This window comes from Saccopteryx bilineata, chromosome 10 (assembly GCF_036850765.1).
Source record: "Saccopteryx bilineata isolate mSacBil1 chromosome 10, mSacBil1_pri_phased_curated, whole genome shotgun sequence".
In the NCBI taxonomy this organism is placed as follows: domain Eukaryota; kingdom Metazoa; phylum Chordata; class Mammalia; order Chiroptera; family Emballonuridae; genus Saccopteryx; species Saccopteryx bilineata.
The window spans coordinates 13,710,304-13,730,135 of record NC_089499.1 but is presented as its reverse complement, the minus strand read 5'-3'; the positions used below and the strand labels follow the sequence as shown (position 1 = coordinate 13,730,135).

The 19,832-nt window shown below is 56.0% G+C and overlaps 1 protein-coding gene across 6 annotated transcripts in view; it reads right to left on the bottom strand.

Annotated features, from left to right (window-relative positions):
* SCN5A (sodium voltage-gated channel alpha subunit 5) overlaps positions 1 to 19,832 on the bottom strand; it is a 97,222-nt gene that overhangs the window by 43,517 nt on the left and 33,873 nt on the right. For 3 of the 6 annotated variants that reach the window (XM_066245507.1, XM_066245509.1, XM_066245513.1), the window contains exons 6-14: positions 18,217 to 18,308; positions 14,501 to 14,740; positions 12,662 to 12,725; positions 11,292 to 11,433; positions 10,581 to 10,778; positions 9,489 to 9,668; positions 8,479 to 8,850; positions 2,788 to 2,920; positions 897 to 1,135 (exon numbers count right to left, since the gene is read on the bottom strand). In XM_066245507.1, the coding sequence (XP_066101604.1) occupies positions 897 to 1,135; positions 2,788 to 2,920; positions 8,479 to 8,850; positions 9,489 to 9,668; positions 10,581 to 10,778; positions 11,292 to 11,433; positions 12,662 to 12,725; positions 14,501 to 14,740; positions 18,217 to 18,308 (1,660 nt within the window). Of the gene's footprint in view, positions 1 to 896; positions 1,136 to 2,787; positions 2,921 to 8,478; positions 8,851 to 9,488; positions 9,669 to 10,580; positions 10,779 to 11,291; positions 11,434 to 12,661; positions 12,726 to 14,500; positions 14,741 to 18,216; positions 18,309 to 18,448; positions 18,541 to 19,832 lie in introns of all 6 variants that reach the window. The other 3 variants (XM_066245508.1, XM_066245510.1, XM_066245511.1) reach the window with 2 other exon arrangements.

Here is a 19,832-nt window from a genome sequence, read left to right as displayed (position 1 = left end):
CTCATCTGGACAGAGCTGGGAGACAGCAGCTACATTCCCAGCTCTGTCACCACTATGTCACCTCTTAGGCCTCAGTTTCCCATCTTTACTGTGAAGAGGGAGAACTTGATTTAATCTCAAGAGGAAACCCAGACATTCTGACTTCCAGGGACAGTCTCTTTAATGATAACAATGATAATAAGCACAGCTATCGCTTATCTTTAGTACTTATCGTTTATCAAGCTCTAAGCTAAGTATATTACACGTATTATCTTATTCAGTCCTCATTAGCTTTCTATGAGGCTGATACTGTCATACTGAGTTTACATTTATTAAATTCAAAAAATATGTTTTGTGCCAATTCCTGAGCTGAAGTGATTTGCTTGAGTTAGTAAGAGCTGAGTCAGAATTCAAACGTGGCTCTGATTTACTCACTGCATGTAACTATCCCCTCATCCATCCATCCATCCATCCATCTCTCTATCCCTCTCTGCTCCTACTCTCCATCCAACAATCCATCCTTTCCACTGTGCAACAAACCTTGCTGTTCACCGGCAGAAGCTGTGGCTAGAAGAGAACTGCCTCTTTCTGCGTACACACCCTTCCTCCATCTACTGTTGCCAAATCTCACATCCCTACACATTTGAGGCTCACCCCACCTCCCTTTTGCCTTCTAGACTGCACATCTTCATTAACTTCTATTCCCAACCTCTCACTCCCAACTCCATCTCTCAGGTCCTTAAAAGCTGAAACTGCAACCCCCGACTTCAGGATGTCTTCCGCGATGACTCCCACCATCAGAAGAGCCTTCTGCGCTCCGGATCTCGCCCCCCTGACCCACGAAGGCTGGGACAGCTGGCTGAGAGCCTTCTGTACCAGGATGCCCACTTCAACAGTCAGCTTCCAGTGGCCCTTACCAGGTTTCCAACCTGCAGCATCTCCTCGAATTCGGTCGTCATGTTGTAGTGCTCCAGGGCCATGAAGAGCGTGTTGAGCACGATGCACATCGTGATGGTGAGGTCGGCAAATGGGTCCATGACCATGAACTTCACCTTCTGCTTAATGGACATCCACAGTGGGCAGCACTCCCAGATCAGGTAGTGCTGGGCGAAGCGGTTCCAGCATGGTGGACACCTGCGGTGAGACTCCTCCAACTCTGAGGGAGGGGACAAGCGGGCAGTGAACTGCTTTGTTTCCGTTGACTGATTCATACAGAACTCATGGGAGTCCAGAAAAGATGTAGGACTCAGCTGGGGAGATGACAGAGCTGATACATGACAGGGGGACAGCAAAAGGGGCAGAGATCACTAAGGCAGGGGTCAGGAACCTATGGCTTGTGAGCCAGATGTGGCTCTTTTGATGGCTGCATCTGACTCGCAGATAAGTCTTTAATAAAAATAATAATAAAAATTAAAACATTCTGGCTCTGGCTGGTTGGCTCAGTGGTAGAGCATCGGCCTAGTGTGCAGGAGTCCCGAGTTTGATTCCGGCCAGGGCACACAAGAGAGGCATTCATCTGCTTCTCTACCCCTCCCCCCTCCTTCCTCTCTCTCTCTTCCCCTCCCGCAGCCAAGGCTCCATTGGAGCAAAGTTGGCCCGGGTGCTGGGGATGGCTCTGTGGCCTCTGCCTCAGGTGCTAGAGTGGCTCTGGTTGCAGCAGAGCAATGCCCCAGATGGGCAGAGCATCGCCCCCTGGTGGGCGTGCCGGGTGGATCCCAGTCGGGTGCATGCGGGAGTCTGTCTGACTGCCTCCCCGTTTCCAACTTCAGAAAAATACAAAATAAATAAATAAATAAATAAATAAATAAAAATTCTCATGTATTACAATCCATTCATTTCCTACCACTCATGTTCATGGTTGCAGGTGGCTGGAGCCAATCACAGCTGTCCTCCGGGACAATACCAAATTTTTATTGGATAATGCATAACGTACACAGGTCGTTGTATGGCTCTCACGGAATTACATTTTAAAATATGTGGCATTCATGGCTCTCTCAGCCAAAAAGGTTCCCGACCCCTGCACTAAGGGAAGGGGTGGCCTGTTGTCCTGACTCTTTATCCTGGAAATATCAGAGAAGGGAGACACAGGGCCAGGAGGCCAGGACGGATGTGGAGAAACAATGACAGGGCTCTTTTCAGACAACTGTCTCCCACAGACATGGGGACACTTGGGGGAGAAGAGACCAAAAAAGAAACAGCATCTGAGACAGGCAAGGTCAGGCATGAAGGATACCCAGGGTAGAACAGATGGGAAGAGATGTGGGCATCTGGGGTGTGTTAGGACAGGTGGGGGTGCCTGGGACAGGCTGCAAAAAAATGTGAACTCCTGTGGGACGAGAGGGAACACGAGGGGGTACCCAGTTCAGACTGGATGATGGGAGGTGGCCTCCCAGGGTGGGACTGGCAGGGACAGATGTGGGACGCCTGGAAAAGCCTGCGGTAGACACGGGGACGGCTGGGAGGAGGCTAGAGAGGGCCTGCTTGGGACAGGATGGTCCCAGGCAGACCCGGAGATGCTTGGGCGAGGACAAGATGAGACTGAGAAGCACGTGGAACAGCCAGGACACTTGCAGGAATGTGTGGAAGAAACACAGACACGGACCCCGAGAAAGGCCACAAAAGAACAAACTGAAACAAATGAAAGGACACCCAGGACAGGGGACCCAGTCTGAAAAGTCTGGCACAGCTCGGGGGACGTCCAAGGCAGGCCGAGCAGCTGGGGGTGCCTGGCTCAGGTCAGGGTAACGACCAGAGTGCCTAGACCAGAAGTGGGGGGTGTCTGGATGTCACGGGGTGGGGGGTGCTGACCTTCCAGTGCGCTGGTGAGGACACTGACGGCGCTGAGGGCCCGCTGCCGCTCTCCCGGGCCCTCGAAGCTGTCCACGCGGGGGGTCCGGGGGGTCAGCGTCGCAGGCCTGCCCGGCTCCTCCGACGGGGTAGTCTGGGTGCAACCAGGGGAGAAGCGTCAGCCTGGGGGCAGGTATCTGCCGGCCCTGGGACAGCTCGCCCAGACTCAGGCCGGGGAGGTCACACAGGGAGACAGGAGAGGGGTCTCAATGGGACAGCGGGTACTGGGTCTCTCTGCTCCCACCTTCCTCCCAATTAAGAACCGCACCCATCCCTCCACCAACATTTTCTCCTTCATTCTAGTCTTTACCATCTCGCAGGCGATGCTTTTTTTAAAAATCTATTTTAGAGAGAGACAGAAACGTCAGTCTGTTCCTGTATGTACCCTGACTGGACCAGGGAGTGAACGGGCCTTTCAGGACGATGCTCTAACTCCAACCAAGCTACCCAGCCAGGGAAGCAGTGGTGATTCTTGAGTGTGGACAGGAACGACATGACCAGGTTCTATAAACCAGATGCCGCTGTACACGTTAGTTCACACACAAAAAAAATGATCTGGGAGTTTTCATTGACCGCAAGCTTCTTTAGAGCATAAAGAAGTTGGAAAAAAAAAAATCTACCATGCTCTAGGGTGACACGAATAAAAACCTAAAGCACAGCGCTCTGAAATAGCTGGTGGGAGCTTCTGCGGAGTCAGTTTGGCTCTCTCTCCCACGAAAATTTTAAAAGCGATTCTGTAATTCCTTGTCTAGTAATCTAACTTCATAAATAATTATACACATGCACCAAAAATATACATGCAATGATGTTCGTTTGCGGCACTGTTCTTGATACCATAAAAATAAAGCGGCCAATCAATAGGAAGGATTTTAAAATCAATTAGGGGTATATCGTCCGACTGTGGACTCCGGTACGGACGATAAAGAGGACAGGGCAGTTCCATGGGCCCTGGGAGCACTTCCAAGCCGGCCTGATGGAAAAACGAGGAAAGGGCTTGGAAGATACACAGTGACCGGGTAAAGTGAGTCTATCTGGGGGCGGGGGGGGGGGGGCGGGGAGGGGAAGGAGACGGAGAAGTTCCCTTTCACTCTGTGTAATTCTGCACCATTGGCTCTGTTTCCAACGTGCTCGCATCATTTTTGCCAGTGAAAGAACCAGGCCTGCAAATCAGGACGGGTTCCCATGGAGGCAGGTGGCTGCAGCACTCCCTGGGCTCACTCAGAACCGCTCACAGGACCACAGGGGGCCCACAGAGCCTCCATGTCAGCACAGCCCTGCCCGAATGGGTGAAGTCAGTCTACGGGCCCATGCCGGGCGCTGTGGAAGGTGGTTCAGCATGCAGGGGTGAGGCTCTATCATCTCTCTAGTCACAGGGAAGATGGGCCTAGGCTACCCAAGGTAGCAGAGCCAGGACCTGGGGTGGGGAGCCAAATCCATTTGAGCTCACGTTCAAGTCAACCTTCGCAACTGGTAGGACCTCCATTGCAATATTGCCTGAAGAGGTAGTGAGCTCCCCGTTCACATCAGTATTCAAGCAGAGGCACCTGAGAGGGCTGAGGTGGCTGGTGTGACAGTAGTATCCTGGGTAATACTGGCCAGCTTAACTTCACCAGCTTGTCTTAAATTCTTCCAAACTCTCTTCTCCTTTACTGTCGGTGACAATTTGAGTTGTCACTTAGCAAATATTTACTCTTTCCCCTTCCACTGTGGGTACATAAACTTCCCTGTCCTATAGATCAGTGATTTTCAACCTTTTTTTTTCATGGCACAAACACACACTAATTACTAAGGTCAGTGCCCCTGACTAAATACAACCATTTTCATCTCATGGCACAAATAAATTAGTTACTAAGGGAGAAGAGGTCAGGGCCCCTTTTTCTTTAGTAATTAGTTTATGAGTGCGTGAGAAACAAAGGTTGAAAAATCACTGCAGATGACACACTAGCTTTGACCAGTGGCATGTCAGTGGACACAATGTGAACAGGGGCCGTAAACGTGCCATGCCATTTGCCTTGCTCTGGTGCTCCATGAATCCTCCATAGAAAGGGCTTCCCTTGTAACTGCCACTCCTTCAGCCTGGGCCTCGGCACAGAGACAAGAGGAGCAGTCCTGAGTCTAACCTACAGTGTGGGGCCAAGTCAATGTGTAGTCTGAAGCAGGGCTACCCAGTCAAGGCCCATCTAAACCAGTCAAACCACCATCAACCTGCAGATAACTGAGCATGAGAATAAAAGCTTGTTATTAGCCATGGACTTCGGGGGGGGGGAATTTGTTACACAGCATTACTGTAGCAATAGCTGACTGATACACCATCCTAGTACAAACCATCATAATCTTTTTCCTAAGACCACCACAATAGCCTCCTAACTAGCCTCTTCTTTCTTTCCCCTCCATCTCCTATTCTACACCAGTGGTTTTCAACTATCAGTCTGCAGACTGGTGCCGGTCCACCAGAAATTTCATGCTGATTGGCGAAAGAGTTAACCACCCTGATGTTATATGGATTTATAGACCTAATGGCCCAGGAGTTGAAAACCACTACCCACATAGCAGAAAAGGGAGTCCCTTAAAAATCAGATCATAACACTGCTCTGATCAACAGCTTCCCTCAGCCCACTGCTTCCTATCTCAGAGTAAATCAAAACTTTTTTATCACCTACAAGGCTCTGCACAGTCCAAATCCTAACTCATCAAACTCATTTCAGACCCCTTTCCACAGGTTCCACCACACCTGGTCTTGCCCTCCCCACTAGCAACCTTTTTTTTTTTTTTTTTTTTTTACAAAGAGAATCAGAGAGAGGGACAGATAGGGATAGACAGGAAGGGAGAGAGATGAGAAGCATCAATTCTTCATCGTGGCATCTTTGTTGTTCATTAATTGCGTGTTCACTGACTGCTTTCTCATATGTGTCTTGGCCGGGGGCTCCAGCAGAGCGAGTGACCCCTTGCTGAAGCCAGCAACCTTTGGCCTCAAGCCAGTGATCATGGGGTCATGTCTATGATCCTACGCTCAAGCCGGCGACCCCGCACTCAAGCCGGCGACCCCGCACTCAAGCTGGAGACCTTGGGGTTTCAAACCATGAGTCCTCTGCATCCCAGTCCAACATTCTATCCACTGCGCCACCGCCTGGTCAGGCTCCCCTAGCAACTTTGTATAGCATGGCCCTTCTTGCTACCTGGAAATACTAATCGGTTAACTTGCTGTCTACCTGACTACAAGGTAAACTCCACGAGGGCAGGGCTCTTATCCATTTTGTTCACTGCTATAGCTCTGGAGCCTCAAACACTGCTTGGCTCTCAGCGCGGCCAGCAGGCACTCGATCAATCCTGGTGGGTGCAGAAATACTTGGGAAAGAGGAGGCGTAGTCTCAAGTTCCAGCTCTGCTCCTAACTTGCTAGCTGAGCCGGGGGAAGGAGGGTGAGTCTAAGGACGGCTGTTCAGTGTGCTTCCCCCAGCCCCCTCTGGCCTCTGGGACAGGCACGCCCGTGCAGACATGGACTGACAAAATCTACCTTCACTCCCCCTCCCCCAATCTGGATAAACTAGACGGGAGTTGTGCTGGGGTGGCCCTTCCTCCCTGACCTCCCATGTTGACTAAGCGCCCACTCTGTGCCCAACACCGTGCTTTGTTCTCAGGCGAGAGCTGGGCAGAAATGTCTCACTAGCGAACTGCGTAGAAGCCAAGAAGGCATTCCCAGGGGCCTCCAGCCTGCTAATCTCTTTAACTTTTCAATGTCTCCATCTTGGTCGGCTAATTCCTTTAACTTTGCAAATGACCCTCACGGCCAGCTAATCCCTTTAAGTTTACAAATGGGCCCTACAGAAGTGAGAATGGGTGAAGTCAGAATTCCTGGTAATGAAGTGGTTGAACTTGGATTCCTCCCGGCATGTGCACTACAATGAGATAATTTTCTCCCTAATGAGATTAGAAAATTCTATTAGCTTCCAGGCTGCTGACCCGATTCCAGAAGGCTGAGACTCCAAGGCTGGACTTCATGAAGGGGTAGGGGGTCTACAGCCACCGGGATGTGGTGTTCCTGGGAAGCCAGATACCCCACCCTCGGGGGGATTAGCCAGGGGCCTCCCCAGACCCACCCAGAAGCTGTGAGTCGCTCCCGGTGGGTTCCCAGGACCCTCTGCGTGACTTCCTGCTCCAGAGGAGTGTGAGGGCCCCAGGCACTCTGCAATGTGCCCAGGAGTCTCTGCTCTTTCCTGCTCCATAATTACAACAACAACATAATAATAATAATTACTGGAACATGAGGCAAGTACTGGTCTAAGCATCAGGCAGGTTTTAACCCTTGTAGTCCTCACCACAGCCTGCTGACGGAGGTATTAACTTTTCCCCTTACAGATGGAGGAATGGAAGCACAGAGAGCTGTCTTGCCCCGTGCAGCCTCTCCGCTAGAGGAAAACAGCTGAGCAAAACAGGCCGTCGGGCCGAGAGCCATTCCTTTTCAGCCGCCCCTCCACTTCCTGATTGCTACCCTGTCCTAGGGTCCTCCGACACTCTGCCCGCTTCCATCTCCTCGGAGGCCCTGGGTCTGAGCCACGTGTCTGCTCTTTGCCTGGGTGGGCTGCTCTGGCCACTGTTGGGGGGCAGGGGTCAGCAAGGACACTCCATGGCCGATTGGGCTGTCATCAGTCTGTCATGGGACTGGCTGGCTGAGAGATCAAAACTCTAACTGGTCTTTCATGACCAGGCCTGTCCTCCCTCCTCGTGACCTTTTCGACAATAACTCCAACTCCTTTCCCCTTTGCTCCCTGGGTTCCAGCGGCACTGATCTCATGGCATTTTTTTCCAATGGGCTGAGGCTTGTTTCTGCCTCAGGGCCTTTGCACTTACTGTTTTCTAGGCCTGCAACATGCTTCCCCCTGTTGATGTCACGACAGTGAATTATTATGGTGCTATCACAACATCAACATACTCACGTATGTCCTAATTGCTTTGCCCATCTGAGCCCCTTAATTCTCCAAGCAATCCATTTTATGGATGGGAGACACACAGAGAAATAAAGTCACTTGCCTGTGGCCATCCAGCTGATAGGCCGGATTCTAAACCAGTCTGTCTCCAGACTCGGGGTGCTGTCCACTCTTCCATACCACCCCTCAGAGTCTCGGAGAGCAGCCTGGCTCCCGCCCTTGCCTCCTTCCAGACTTCGTTTCAATGTTTCCAAATGAGTAGGGAGGGGTTCCTTCTCCCTCTTCTGTCCCCCCTGACAGGACTTATTCCTTGGGCTACTATTGAGTCCCCGGTTTTAATGCACTGACATATTTCAAACTTGGTAACTGTTGCCTACAACCTGGTCAGTGTCCTCTGCCACACAGGTCCTTCCCCCAGGAGCCTCTGGACCGCCCAGGATCCAGGAGGTCTGCAGGGCACACGCAGGTTCCCCAGGACACTGGTCCTGTGCCACTACGGTGTCTTGTTGCCTGAGCCTTGCCCATTGCTAAATACTTAATTATCACCCCTGTTTATCCCCATAACGCACCCCATAACCCAGCGCACACTAGGTGCTCAGCAGATACCCGGTGAGGACGTCTGGATGCAGCCCTGGGGATGAGTTGGCAGACCAGACTGGTCCTCACACTGCTGGGTGGGGGAGGGGCGGGGGGTGGCAGGTGGCCAGTGAAGGCAGGGGCTGACTCACTGTGTCTGGAGGGCGCTCCAGCATCGTAGGGCAGAGGAGGCCGCTCCCTGGGGAAGTGGCATCAGGGTCGCCTGCCCCCAGCAAAGAGACCACCCCATCGCAGTCTACAGCGCTGTTCCTTTTGCCATTGAGGGCGTGGCTGGGAACCAAGGTCCCAGGACTGAGCTGTGCCTGGGCGCTAGGCCGGCGTAGGGACCAAGGCACCACCAGTGAAGTGCGGTGGCTCTCGCTGTCCCCTGCCGTGCTGTTTTCATCATCCGCAAAATCTGTCTCCGAACCCGTATCTCGCCGGCGAAAGGTGAAGGTGCTTCCGCGCCTGGAGTATGACTTCACGGAGGTCCTGCTGAGGCCCTGGGTGATGTCAAGGTGATTCTGAGGAAGGGCACAGGGGGAGGGGACGTGACCAAGACAGCTAGCTCTTCAAGTGCTCCCAGCCTATCTCTGGTGGCATCGGCCCCAGCTCATCTTCTCCGAGCACTGAGGGCTTTAGCCGGCCACACGGGTCGGGGCTGAGCCAAGGGTGTTCAGGGAAAGGGTGCAGGGCTAGAGGAATCTTGTACTTTCTGGGGTCTCTGCTCACCCGGAGCCTGTGTCTCTGGAGCTGTGAGATGGAAGCTCCCCTGGGCCTGAAGGTGGGGCTGAGGCTGGGCGGGGCAAGAGGAGGTAGGGTGATTCTGCTGTAGAGACAAGCCCGGCCCACGCAGCCAGGTTTACCTGGGCATGTCCTTGGTGTGCTACTGACTTACACTACGGGGTGTCTCCCAGACCCAGACCCATGCTGGGGACTAAGCTGAAATTGGGGATAGCATAACACCCAGATCTATCCGGTACCACTGCCCAGGGCTCCTCAACTCCGAAAACGGCCCCAGGAACCAGGGAGGGCTGAGAGAGGCTCGAGGATGCTCTCCTCGGGGAGCGACCCTGGGGGCTGTGACTGTCCCGGAGGCCTAGCATGAAGGGTTTCCGAAACCAGATCGACCCTGAAAGGGCAGAGCCAGGCTGGGGATTACCATGGCTTTGGGGCCATCCTCCGAGTCGGACTTGGGAAGCTTGTCATCGCCACCTGCCTCGGTCCCTGAGGACGTCCGTCTTCTCCCTTTACTCCTTTTCTCACGGGTGGTTGCTGGGGCCAACGGGGACATCTCCAAGGAGCTGCGGGACACAGTGTCCACGCCCCTGATGGCCAGGGCCTGGGAAAGGGTGGAAGAAGGGAGATCTTTGTCATTGAGACTTCATGCAGCCTCAGGCTAAGACCTACGGTAACTCTCAGAGTCTAGGTTTTTCCCATCAGTAAGTGAATTTGCACACTTACTCCCAAATAAGGGCATCATGGAGAGAGGGGCACAGACGGACCCAGGGCGTTCTGAGAACGGGCGGAGCCCAGGGAGGAGGAGGAGGAGGAGGGCATGGCGGATGTGGGCCGCTCTCGGAAGAGGAGAGCGTGGGGGACAGGTGGAGGGCGTCGTTAATGAGCAGGAACAGTTACAGAACTAAATAAAGGTCAGAGGATCTTTAAGAAGGTTTGGCTGGCCAAAACAGCTGCTGGGGCGGGTGGGGGGGGAGAAGGTGGCATGGGGCATTGAGAAGAAAGCAGATGTCCACAGACTGGCTGCCAACAGGCTTGCTCTATGGTTATTTCCCAAGCTGGCTCAGGCCTCCGACCTTGGACCCTCACTGCCCCCACCAGAGGTATCCTTTGACTAGGGCAACTATGTCCATGGACACATGGATCTCTTGCATCCAGCAGGCACTTTGCTCCTAGGAACCACCATTACCCAGCAAGCTCTTTGCTCCTAGGAACCACCATTACCCAGCAGGCACCACTTTTACCCAGTTGGCCTCACCCTTCCCCAGAAGAGACCACAGTCCTAGGGAACAGCTTTTCCCAGCAGGCATCATACTGACCTAAGGGACAACCGCATTGTTCTACCAGGCAGGCACCTCTCTAACAGGCACTGTCTTTACCCAGCAGGTACCAAACTTTAATCCTACAGACACCAGCTCAACCCAGCAGGCACCAGCTCACCCAGCAGGCCCCACGTTTCCGGCCCAGGCGGGTGAGGCCTTGGCCAGGAGGCTCCCTGGCTGCCCCGCTCACCCACCTCATGCTCTTTCTTGAGCATCTCCATGGCCTCCTGGAACCATTTCTCTTTCTCCTCCGTCTCGGCGATGGTGGCTTGGTTTTGCTCCTCGTAGGCCATAGCGACCACAGCCAGGATCAAGTTCACCAGGTAGAAGGAGCCCAGGAAGATGACCAGCATGAAGAAGATCATGTAGATCTTCCCCGCGGACCTCAGGGTCTGGGGGAGCAAGGCGCCAAAAGTCATCCTCTCTGCGGCCCCTTCTGGGTCATGGTCACGGCATGTGCAAGTGGATTAGTCCGGATGTGCCAGGAGTTTAAATGGCTACAGCCTGGGGAGTGGGTTGAGAATGTCCCACCTAGAGGGGGAAGTGTCCTAACCTACAGGAAATGACCTACCCACAGGGGGTGGTGTCCCACCCACAGAGGGAGGTGGACTGTCACAGTCAAAGGGGGAATGTACCGACAGAGGGGACTACTGCATCACACAGCGTGGAGGAGTGTCCCATTCACCGAGCACAGACTGTCCCTATATAAAGGGATGGGTACTGGGCCGTCAGCAAAAGGCAAGTTTCTTTGTTTGCTGAGCTCCCACCGCTCAGATGCAAGGGTCCCCTGTCCCCTGACCCCCTCGGCTCCCGCCAGTGGAAACGCTGCTGGGGCTACTTCCTGCAGGGACAGCCTGAGCCCTGGTGGAGGGGGCGTCTCCCCGCTGGCCCGCGCACGCACGCACCTGCTGGTAGAGGCGTTCCCAGCTGTCCTGCGTCATCAGGCGGAAGAGCGCCAGGAAGGCCCAGGCGAAGGAGTCGAAGCTGGTGTAGCCGTGGTCAGGGTTGTCGCCCGCCTTTAGGCAGCGGTAGCCCTCAGGACACGTCCTGCAGTCAGACACGCAGACTGTCTCATGCTGTCAGGGGCCCTCGGCCCCCCGAGACCTGTGCCGGACCTGGCTCGGCTTCCTGGGCAGCCCGGCATCCGCCCCGCTGCTGCTTGGTCCTGCCTCACGACTTCACGCCGTGCTAGCTCTCGCCCGCCCGGGACACGGTCTTCCCCTTTTCTCCTCCCGCCCGTATTCTGATAGGCTTCCATCCAGCCCCCTTCTGTACACAGAACACACCATCCCGGCTGCTGTCCCAGTCGCCTCTCCCGCCGCAGAGGAGGTGCGAGGGCCTGCCCCACGGGGAGTGAGCACAGTGCCAGGGAGCAGGGGGGCTCGGCTGAGCTGAACAGGATGGAGCCCGGGGCGAAGGCTGAGCCTTGCAGGTGGAGGGATGGTTCGAGGGTGGGCAGGCTGGGGCGCGGCTGGGCTCCCAGGGCCAATGAGGCAGACCCACAGCTCACTGAACTGGAGGGGACATCTCTCCCAAAGAGGGAGCACTGGGCTAGATTCATGCGTGCTGGTCACACACAAGATAGAGAAGCGGCAAGGGAGGCTCAGCGAATGGGAGTGCACGTACAGCAAAGGGGCCCCTGTGCCTGGCTCGTGTCTGTGTCCCTGACACAGTCTCTCAGGGACGTGAGGAGCTGTGGAATTTCACACTCGGAGATGGGGGACCAGAGCCCTGTAGAGCACATCCCCCACCAGGCGAGCCTGGGTGCTCCTCCCCCCTGACAACCTATAGCACAGTCACCCTGATCAGACCCTGGTGTGTGCAGTGCCCTGGGCACTCCGGGCCCCACACTCAGGCTGCAGGGGGAGGCCGTACTCACTCCTGACTGATGGGTAGATGCCAGCAGGGCGGGGAATGAAGACAGAGCAGGGTGGAGCAGCCCTAGAGGGCTTCCGGAAGGGCAAGGAGCCAGAGTGGAGCTAGCAGGGGTCCCGCAGGGCCTCCTGGGCTACCCCCAAGTCCCGCCCCACCTCCCGGGCTCTGCTCACGCTCCTACAGATCTGTACTGCCATCCCTTCCACAGCCCCTTCTGCGCTCTCTCCCCTGGGGTGGGCAAGGGGCGCGAAGCTGCCAGGAACCCGGCAGGAAGGGAGGCAGAGGAAGGCCTCGCTGTCCCTGGGGTCCAGGGCAAAAACTGAAAGCACGGTCAGTTGAGAAAGCACCACGAGAGTCCCCCGGCGGGGTGGGCTGGCGCTGGGCCGCGGGTGCCACCTACCCGGCATCAGAGCTATTCCCACACAGTAACACATCGGAGGTGCCGTTCTTGAGAATGTAGTTTTCTGGAAGAGAAACATCCACTGGTGAGGGGCACAGTGGCCCAGACGCTGGGTTCCCACCTTGCGCCCGCGGCTATGGACAGGTAGTGATACTGGGGCGGTCTTCCCGCCTTCCCTCTGCCCCTGCCCTGCCTGGCCAGGTCCGAGGCACCTCCAGCTACTTCTCTGGCCTTCCTCCTTCTCCTGCTCAGACAGACGTTCAGCTGCCCGTGTCCCTGGTACGTGCAGAAGACTCGGGAAGTCCCCACAGGGAGCTTCTGCACTTTGCCTCATGCCACTCCAGGGGCCAGCCAGGGCCATGAGAGGCCCCGGACCAGAAGGCAGGGGTCTGGGCTGAGTTCCAGCTTGGCTGCTGAGTCACTGCACACGGCCTCGGCAGGCTACTGCCCAGCTCTGTCCTTGTGCATCAGGTGATGGGAGTGAGGCCTGTCACAGTCACCGTGGCCACAGTGCGGTCTCTTCAGACAGGGCCGGGGCTGGGCCAGGTGAGACATGGGACCTCTCCTTTTTGTGGCCATCTGTCGGTCCCCATCTCTCACTGCTACCTGCCTTAGTCTTGGACAGCAGTTCTCAAAGCGTGGTCCCCGGACCAGCAACACGAAGCGTCAGTTGAGAACTGGACAGAAGTGTAATTCCTGAATGTCCCCCCCGCCCCCCCAGGAATGGGCCCGCTGTCGTGCTTTCTGAAGCTCTCCAGGTGATTCTAGTGCACGCGACATGTTGGAACCACTGCCGCGTGGCCACAGCAGAATCACGAGCAAATGTCTGCATTGAGTTTCTGTCTATGTGTCTCTTTCCAAAGTGGATTGCTGGTGTGTGCTCCTACCATCATAATGGCTCTCAGGGTTCTTGTGGTCTGGAATGCGGCCTGCAACAGTGCCTCCCTCTAGTCCAGACCACTGGCACTAGCCAGGAGACGGGCTGGCCACCAGCCCAGCGAAAGGAAGTGTCAACCGTGAGGCAGTGAAATGAGGGGGGCTCACGTGACCGTACAATCACCGAGCTCGTCCCATCCCTCTCACGGGGGTCTGGGCCTCACGTGTCTGGAATTAACACCCTGGCAAGGAACCCTGACGTCAACTGAAAAAAAACTGCATGCCGAGGAGGGGGGGCCTCCACTCTGAAGCCTCAGGAGCGACCTCAGCTCCGCGTCCCACCCTCTCCCAAGCTAACGCTCCTCTCTCTGCGAGCAGGATGGTCGGTCTCCTCACCACGCTTGTCACTCTAGGGCAGCGGTTCTCAACCTGTGGGTCGCGACCCTGGCGGGGTCGCCTAAAGCCATCGGAAAATACATAATGCATATCAGGTATTTACATTCCGAATCATAACTGTAGCAAAATTACAGTTATGAAGTAGCCACCAAAATTATTTTTTGGTTTGGGGTCACCGCAACATGAGGAACTGTATTGCGGGGTCACGGCATTAGAAAGGTTGAGAACCACTGCTCTAGGGTCAGTCCCACCTCCACATGTCGCAGTGGCGGCTCCTGTCTGGCTCTCCATCGAACCCCATCCATCCTTCCCGACATTTAAGCGTCATCTCCCCACCTAGCCTGGGAACCCACAAGGGCAGGCCTGAAATCTGCTTCCCTTCTCCGAGTCCAAAGGCTGGGGCTGGGGTCCCTGAGCACACAGCTGCCTCCCCGGGGGGGGGGGGATCAGACAGGGTCTGCACGGCCCTGGAGGGGGGCCTGCTCTGCACAGCAGGCCCCGCGTGGGAGGGGGCCCAGCCCCGCAGGCCTCCTAACGTCTTGCCCGGGCCACGGGGCGAATCCACACCTTCAGCTTTGAGGTACTGGTCCAGCGACTCCCAGACCAGGCCGCCGGCCTCCACAGAGCCGTTGGTGCCGTTGGTGCCGTTGAGCTCCGTGAAGTTGCGCACGCACTTGTGCCGCAGGTTGCCCATGAAGAGCTGCAGGCCGATGAGGGCGAAGACGCTGAGGCAGAAGACCGTGAGGACCATCACGTCGGCCAGCTTCTTCACAGACTGGATCAGGGCCCCCACGATGGTCTTCAGGCCTGGCGGGGGGGACGACAGCAGGGACGGGGTCACCCACAGGCGCCCCACCTCCTGCTCCCCTGGGCAGGGGCGGGCAGGCCTTGGGGGGGGTGCTGGGCCCGCCGGGAAATCAGGAGGCGGGGCTCCTGATAGAAAAGCTCCTGGGCTTTTCCGACGAAAGCCCCCCTCTCCTCCGCTGACATTCTGTCCTGGGGCCCTGGGGGCAGGAGCCCAGTCCGCTCGTGTGCTCAGAGTGCCTAGTCCTCCTGGCTGTCCACTAGACATGGAGATGGATGGGGGGGGGTGGTGGAAAACACTGTTTTCTGGAGGAAGCAAAGACTCAAAGCCTGTTCCCCTCTGGCTCTGTCCCCGAGGTATGCCAGGCCTGCTCCATCAAACAGTCTACGGAAAGGAAGTTGAGGTTAGGCCCATTCTAGGACAATGGAGGGGCCTCAGCCTTGATCCTGCGATGGGGAGAGATGGCTGTTCCTGGTGGAGGATCTAGTTCACACACTGGGGGTGGGGGTTCCCCGGGTAGGTAATGTCCTAAGGGGCCTGTTCTGGCTCAAGCCCCACCCCCACTTTGGGAAAGGTTTAGGGGCAGGGGAGGGGTCAACCCATACTGCATTTTCCTCCTCTGCCCTGTGCCTCAGGGACCCACTCCTGTCCCTCCTGTCCCTCAAAGTGGAAAGGCCGTGATCTGTTAGTTGTACAGCCCAGCTCCCTGCAGAAGTCAGCACCACACAGCGAGGTGACAGAAAAGCAGGTGCAGACATGTTCGGCCTGACACGCGAGCCACTGCCCTACAAGAAGTTCGAGCACAGCGTGGGGAGCGAGGGGCTTCTTTGCCAGCAGCAGGGCCCTCCCCCTACCCCCCGTCCACCTCCCCAGTCCCACCCCCACAAGCGACCAGATCTCAGATTAAGCTCCATCCATCCATTGTCCAGCCGGTTAATGTGTTAGGAGCACCTGTGGTGGCTGTGCCCAAGGCTGCTGTGCCCGAGGCTGCTGTGCCCATGACCCAGAGACAGGGAGGCAGCGATGGGCACACACGGGAGAGGGAAGGAAGTCCCAGCCACGGTGCCGCTGACGCTGCTGCCTGCCCAGGGCCCAGAGGCACGCAGCGCTCTCTGTGGAAATCATCCTGGCAGATGTTGGCAACCACCTGGGCAGTGGGTGGACCTTGCAGGGGTCTGGGCACGGAGCATTGTGGTGGTGGGGTTCACGAGACCCTTGTAGTGCAGGATCTCTCCTCTCTAGTAGAGGTTCTAGGACCCGTTGGTAGGCATACTCTGGTTCTGCCCACTGGGCCCAGAGACCTTGCCCATAGCATGGGAAGGCCGTGGGGGACAAAGCAAGGGGTAATGAGCAGCAGCTTCCACACCCAAATTGGACTCGGCCTCACCTGCTAGGCTGTATCATCTTTGGCTTAAAGTACCCAGTTCAAGGCCCAGCAAGGCACCCCCGGTCAGTGGTGACCGTGTCCACGGGACAATCAGTTGGTGAGCGCCAACCAACCCCCTTTAACGTTTCTCATACTGATGAGAATTCACTTCTGGCAAGAATAATTTTAATGAAATGATGGGATTCTTTCCGAAATGACCCAGGAAGGGAGGAGTCCTAGAGAGGACCAAATGAAAAATTCTCCTGCCACTGAAATTCTAACGGGCTGGGCGGAGAGCCCTCAGAAACCAACCATTCCTATTCCATTCTCATTTTCCAGGAAAGGAGACCGAGGTCTGGGAGGGCCAAGGCTATGGAAGACTCGGCTCAGGGGACACCTCCTCCAGGGAGCCTTCCATAATGCTGACCACAGCATTTTCCTAATGACCACCTTCCGGGTCTGCTCTTTGCTGTGTCACTGGGTTGCCTGCACCTTGAAGAGCTCCAAAGGGGTTGGGTGGAGGTTGACAGGCTCCCCAGTTTTCCCCAGGGCTGAGAAATAGTGTCCTTTGTCAGCCTTTCCCTGACGCTGTGGTCAGTGTGCTTATCTTCTCTGGGAGGTCTGTGCCCAGAAGACAGACCTCGAGGCTTCTGAGCACGTCTGTGTCTGTCAAGGCAAAGGGCACCTGGCTCAGTCGGGCAGGTCCCCGAGAGTGGTGGCTGGGAACAGCCTGTTGCACCTGCTACTGGCTCTCAGCCGGGGTCCAGACTGCTTGTGGAGGACGGGTGGACTCGGTACACATCCTGCGGTGGGTTCGAGGCCAGGAGGAACATTCTGAGGCCCGGGGCGAGCATTAGTGGAGGGAGGCTTCTCTTACAAGATAATTAACCCCAGCAGAGGGAGCCTGAACTCCTCAGGGACCTCAGAGCAGGGTCTCCGCCTCTCTGGGGGCAGAAACAGCCAAATGCAGGCCAAGGGGCCAGGACCCCACTAGCTCTGCAAATCATCTGGTTCACGGACTTCTTCCCTCAGCTCTGCCTCCTCTCCCGACCAGGGGCATGCAACCAGTCTCTAGCTGCCTTCTTAGATGTGCCTGCTCCGGTCCTCATAGCAGCTGCATTGAGAACAGGCGCTAGAACAGCGGTTCTCAACCTGTGGGTCACGACCCTGGCGGGGTCGCCTAAAGCCATCGGAAAATACATAATGCATATCAGGCATTTACATTCCGAATCATAACTGTAGCAAAATTACAGTTATGAAGTAGCCACCAAAATTATTTTTTTGGTTTGGGGTCGCCGCAACATGAGGAACTGTATTGCGGGGTCACGGCCTTAGAAAGGTTGAGAACCACTGCACTAGGAGCCTCCGGGCACAGCCCTCCAGCCCAGGAATCATCGTTAAGTCTTTTGGGAGCTTTCCTGAGTCGATGGGGCCTGCCTGACTTTCTGGAGAAGCTGTCGGGCCTTGGGAGAGAGTGCCGGGTACAATTGCCAACATCTGCCCAGGAGGATTTCTCCCTGAGGCTCCCATGCGCGGTGTGCTAATCCTCTACCTCACCATGCAGCGAGGGCTGTTAGACGCCAAGGCCGGATGACGCCTGTCCGCAGAATACGCTCCATCTGACAAAGTGGGTCTGGGGCTCCGGCTCTGCATAGATCACCAGAGGGGACACAAGGCAGGGACTGGGCACTTGGCCATGAAAGACCAGGCTGGAGCCTTTTTTTTCTTTTTCTGTTTCTGTTCTGGGTGTGTATGCATTTTCCTTATCGGAGGATGACCGCTTCAGGCAGAAGCATCACAGATAGTGCTTTTAGCTATTCCAATAGCCGAGTTCAGTTTGGGAGAGAAATCACGAGGTGGGGAAGAATTTGGGATCAATCCTGGACCTGCCGTGGGCTGCTCTGTGTCCCCTGGTGTCTGTGAGAGTGGGCTCTGCTGGGTGGCCCGAGGCTTTGAAGAGACAGCCAGAGTCCACTGCTGACCGCTCCCGCACCGGGGCTCTGGGAAAGGTACTCTGGTGACAGGCACATTCGAGGGGCCTTCCTGAGGGTCGCCTGGACTCTCAGGTGGCTGGCAAGTCCCTCCAGCCTTGGCGTTTAACCTGATTTTCACCTGAAATGACTGATATAGTTTTCAGGGCCCGGAGGACTCGGAAGGTGCGTAAAGCTGAGACATTGCCCAGGTCCACAAATTCAGTTGTGTATCTGTAACAAGGGAAAGTCACACACGAGACAGTGACAAACACGGCCAGGAAGAGACACACGGGAGGTGGGGGGGGGGGCGAGGAGACAGAGAGAGAGAGTCACTTGTAGCTGAGATCTGAGAGGCAAACCTGGCATCTTACCTGGGATAACAGAAATAGTTTTTAGAGCTCTCAGGACTCTGAAAGTTCGAAGAGCCGACAAATTGCCTAGTTTTATATTTTCTGATACATACCTGCAGAATCAAACCACAGTTATTGGGAATTACAAAGCAGCACCTCAGCCTGCCCTCCCGCCCAGCCCCCCCGCCCCCGCCCCCACGGGGAGGAATGTGGGTGGCCCAGGGCCTCCCCCAGAGTTTCTTCCTGATCTCAGCCCTCCTGGCACCGGGACCTCAGTGAGGGTGTGTGCCGTAAGGATGTCCACACGTCAAGCCCCAGGTGGCTTTCTCGGTGATGGTCCCCTGAACAACCAGTGCCAGGAAGCAGCTGCTCCACCACATTCTCCGTGACCCTGGGGACCGCGACACAACACAACATGTGGCAGGGTCTGAGGCTGGGGATGCAGCAGGGTGAGGAGGGAGACCTTTCCGGGAGGCCCTGGCCAGGTGGCAGAGGAAGCAGGCGGGCTTCTGATCCCAGGTTTGCTCTGCGTCTCCTGCAGTCTGGATCCCCCGCTTGTGCCTGGCTGCTCCAAGCAGGGGCCCTGGGAGCCCCAGCTGAGACCGTCCGGGAAGTGTGGCTGGGTCTCCAAGGCTGCCCACTCCCTCCTTCCAACCACAGGCCACTGTGTGAGGAGTGGCTCAGGAGTCCCCGAGAACTCTGCGGGAGAAACAGAGTCTCCAAGACGATGCCTTGGAAAATGAAAAGGGAGGCTGCCCGAACATTCAGCTCCTTGACTCCTCACAGGCGGTGGCCACACAGAAGAGGAGAAAGCAGGACAAGGGAGACTCCAGCCCCTTCCTTGTGAGTCCAGCCCAGTCTCACCCTAACCCTTGGTGTCCCCCAAGGGTGGCCTTGGGCTTCTACAATAGCAGTGATCTTCGGAGGTGAGCAGGCCTCAGGGTTTGCTTGGGCCGGGTGACACTCAGCAGGGCTGTGTGGCCACGGAGTTCTCGCCTACAACTTGGACCTCTGTGGCCTTGACAGGCACACGAGGAAACAGTCATCTCTCTGGGGTGCAGTGCAGGAGGGACCTGTCCAAGCAGAGTGTGAGAACACGTGTAGATCGGCCACATGACTGGGACATCTGGGAGATGGAGGGACAGTGTGTGACCAGGGCCATCGGGACAATGGCAAGTGACTTGTGATATTTAACCAAAGGTTTCGCATGCAGGGTGTGTGACATTTAACCGAAGGTGTCTGATGTTTAACAAAGGACAGCAGACTCGGGATGTCTGATGTTTGACCAAGTGTGTCTGACTTGGTGTCTGAGTGATGTCAGCCCCAGAACATCAGCCCAGCGACGCCAGGTGAGTGCCGAGGGTGGGCTGGCAGTGCAGCTGGACTCACTGTGCCAGGCAGTCTG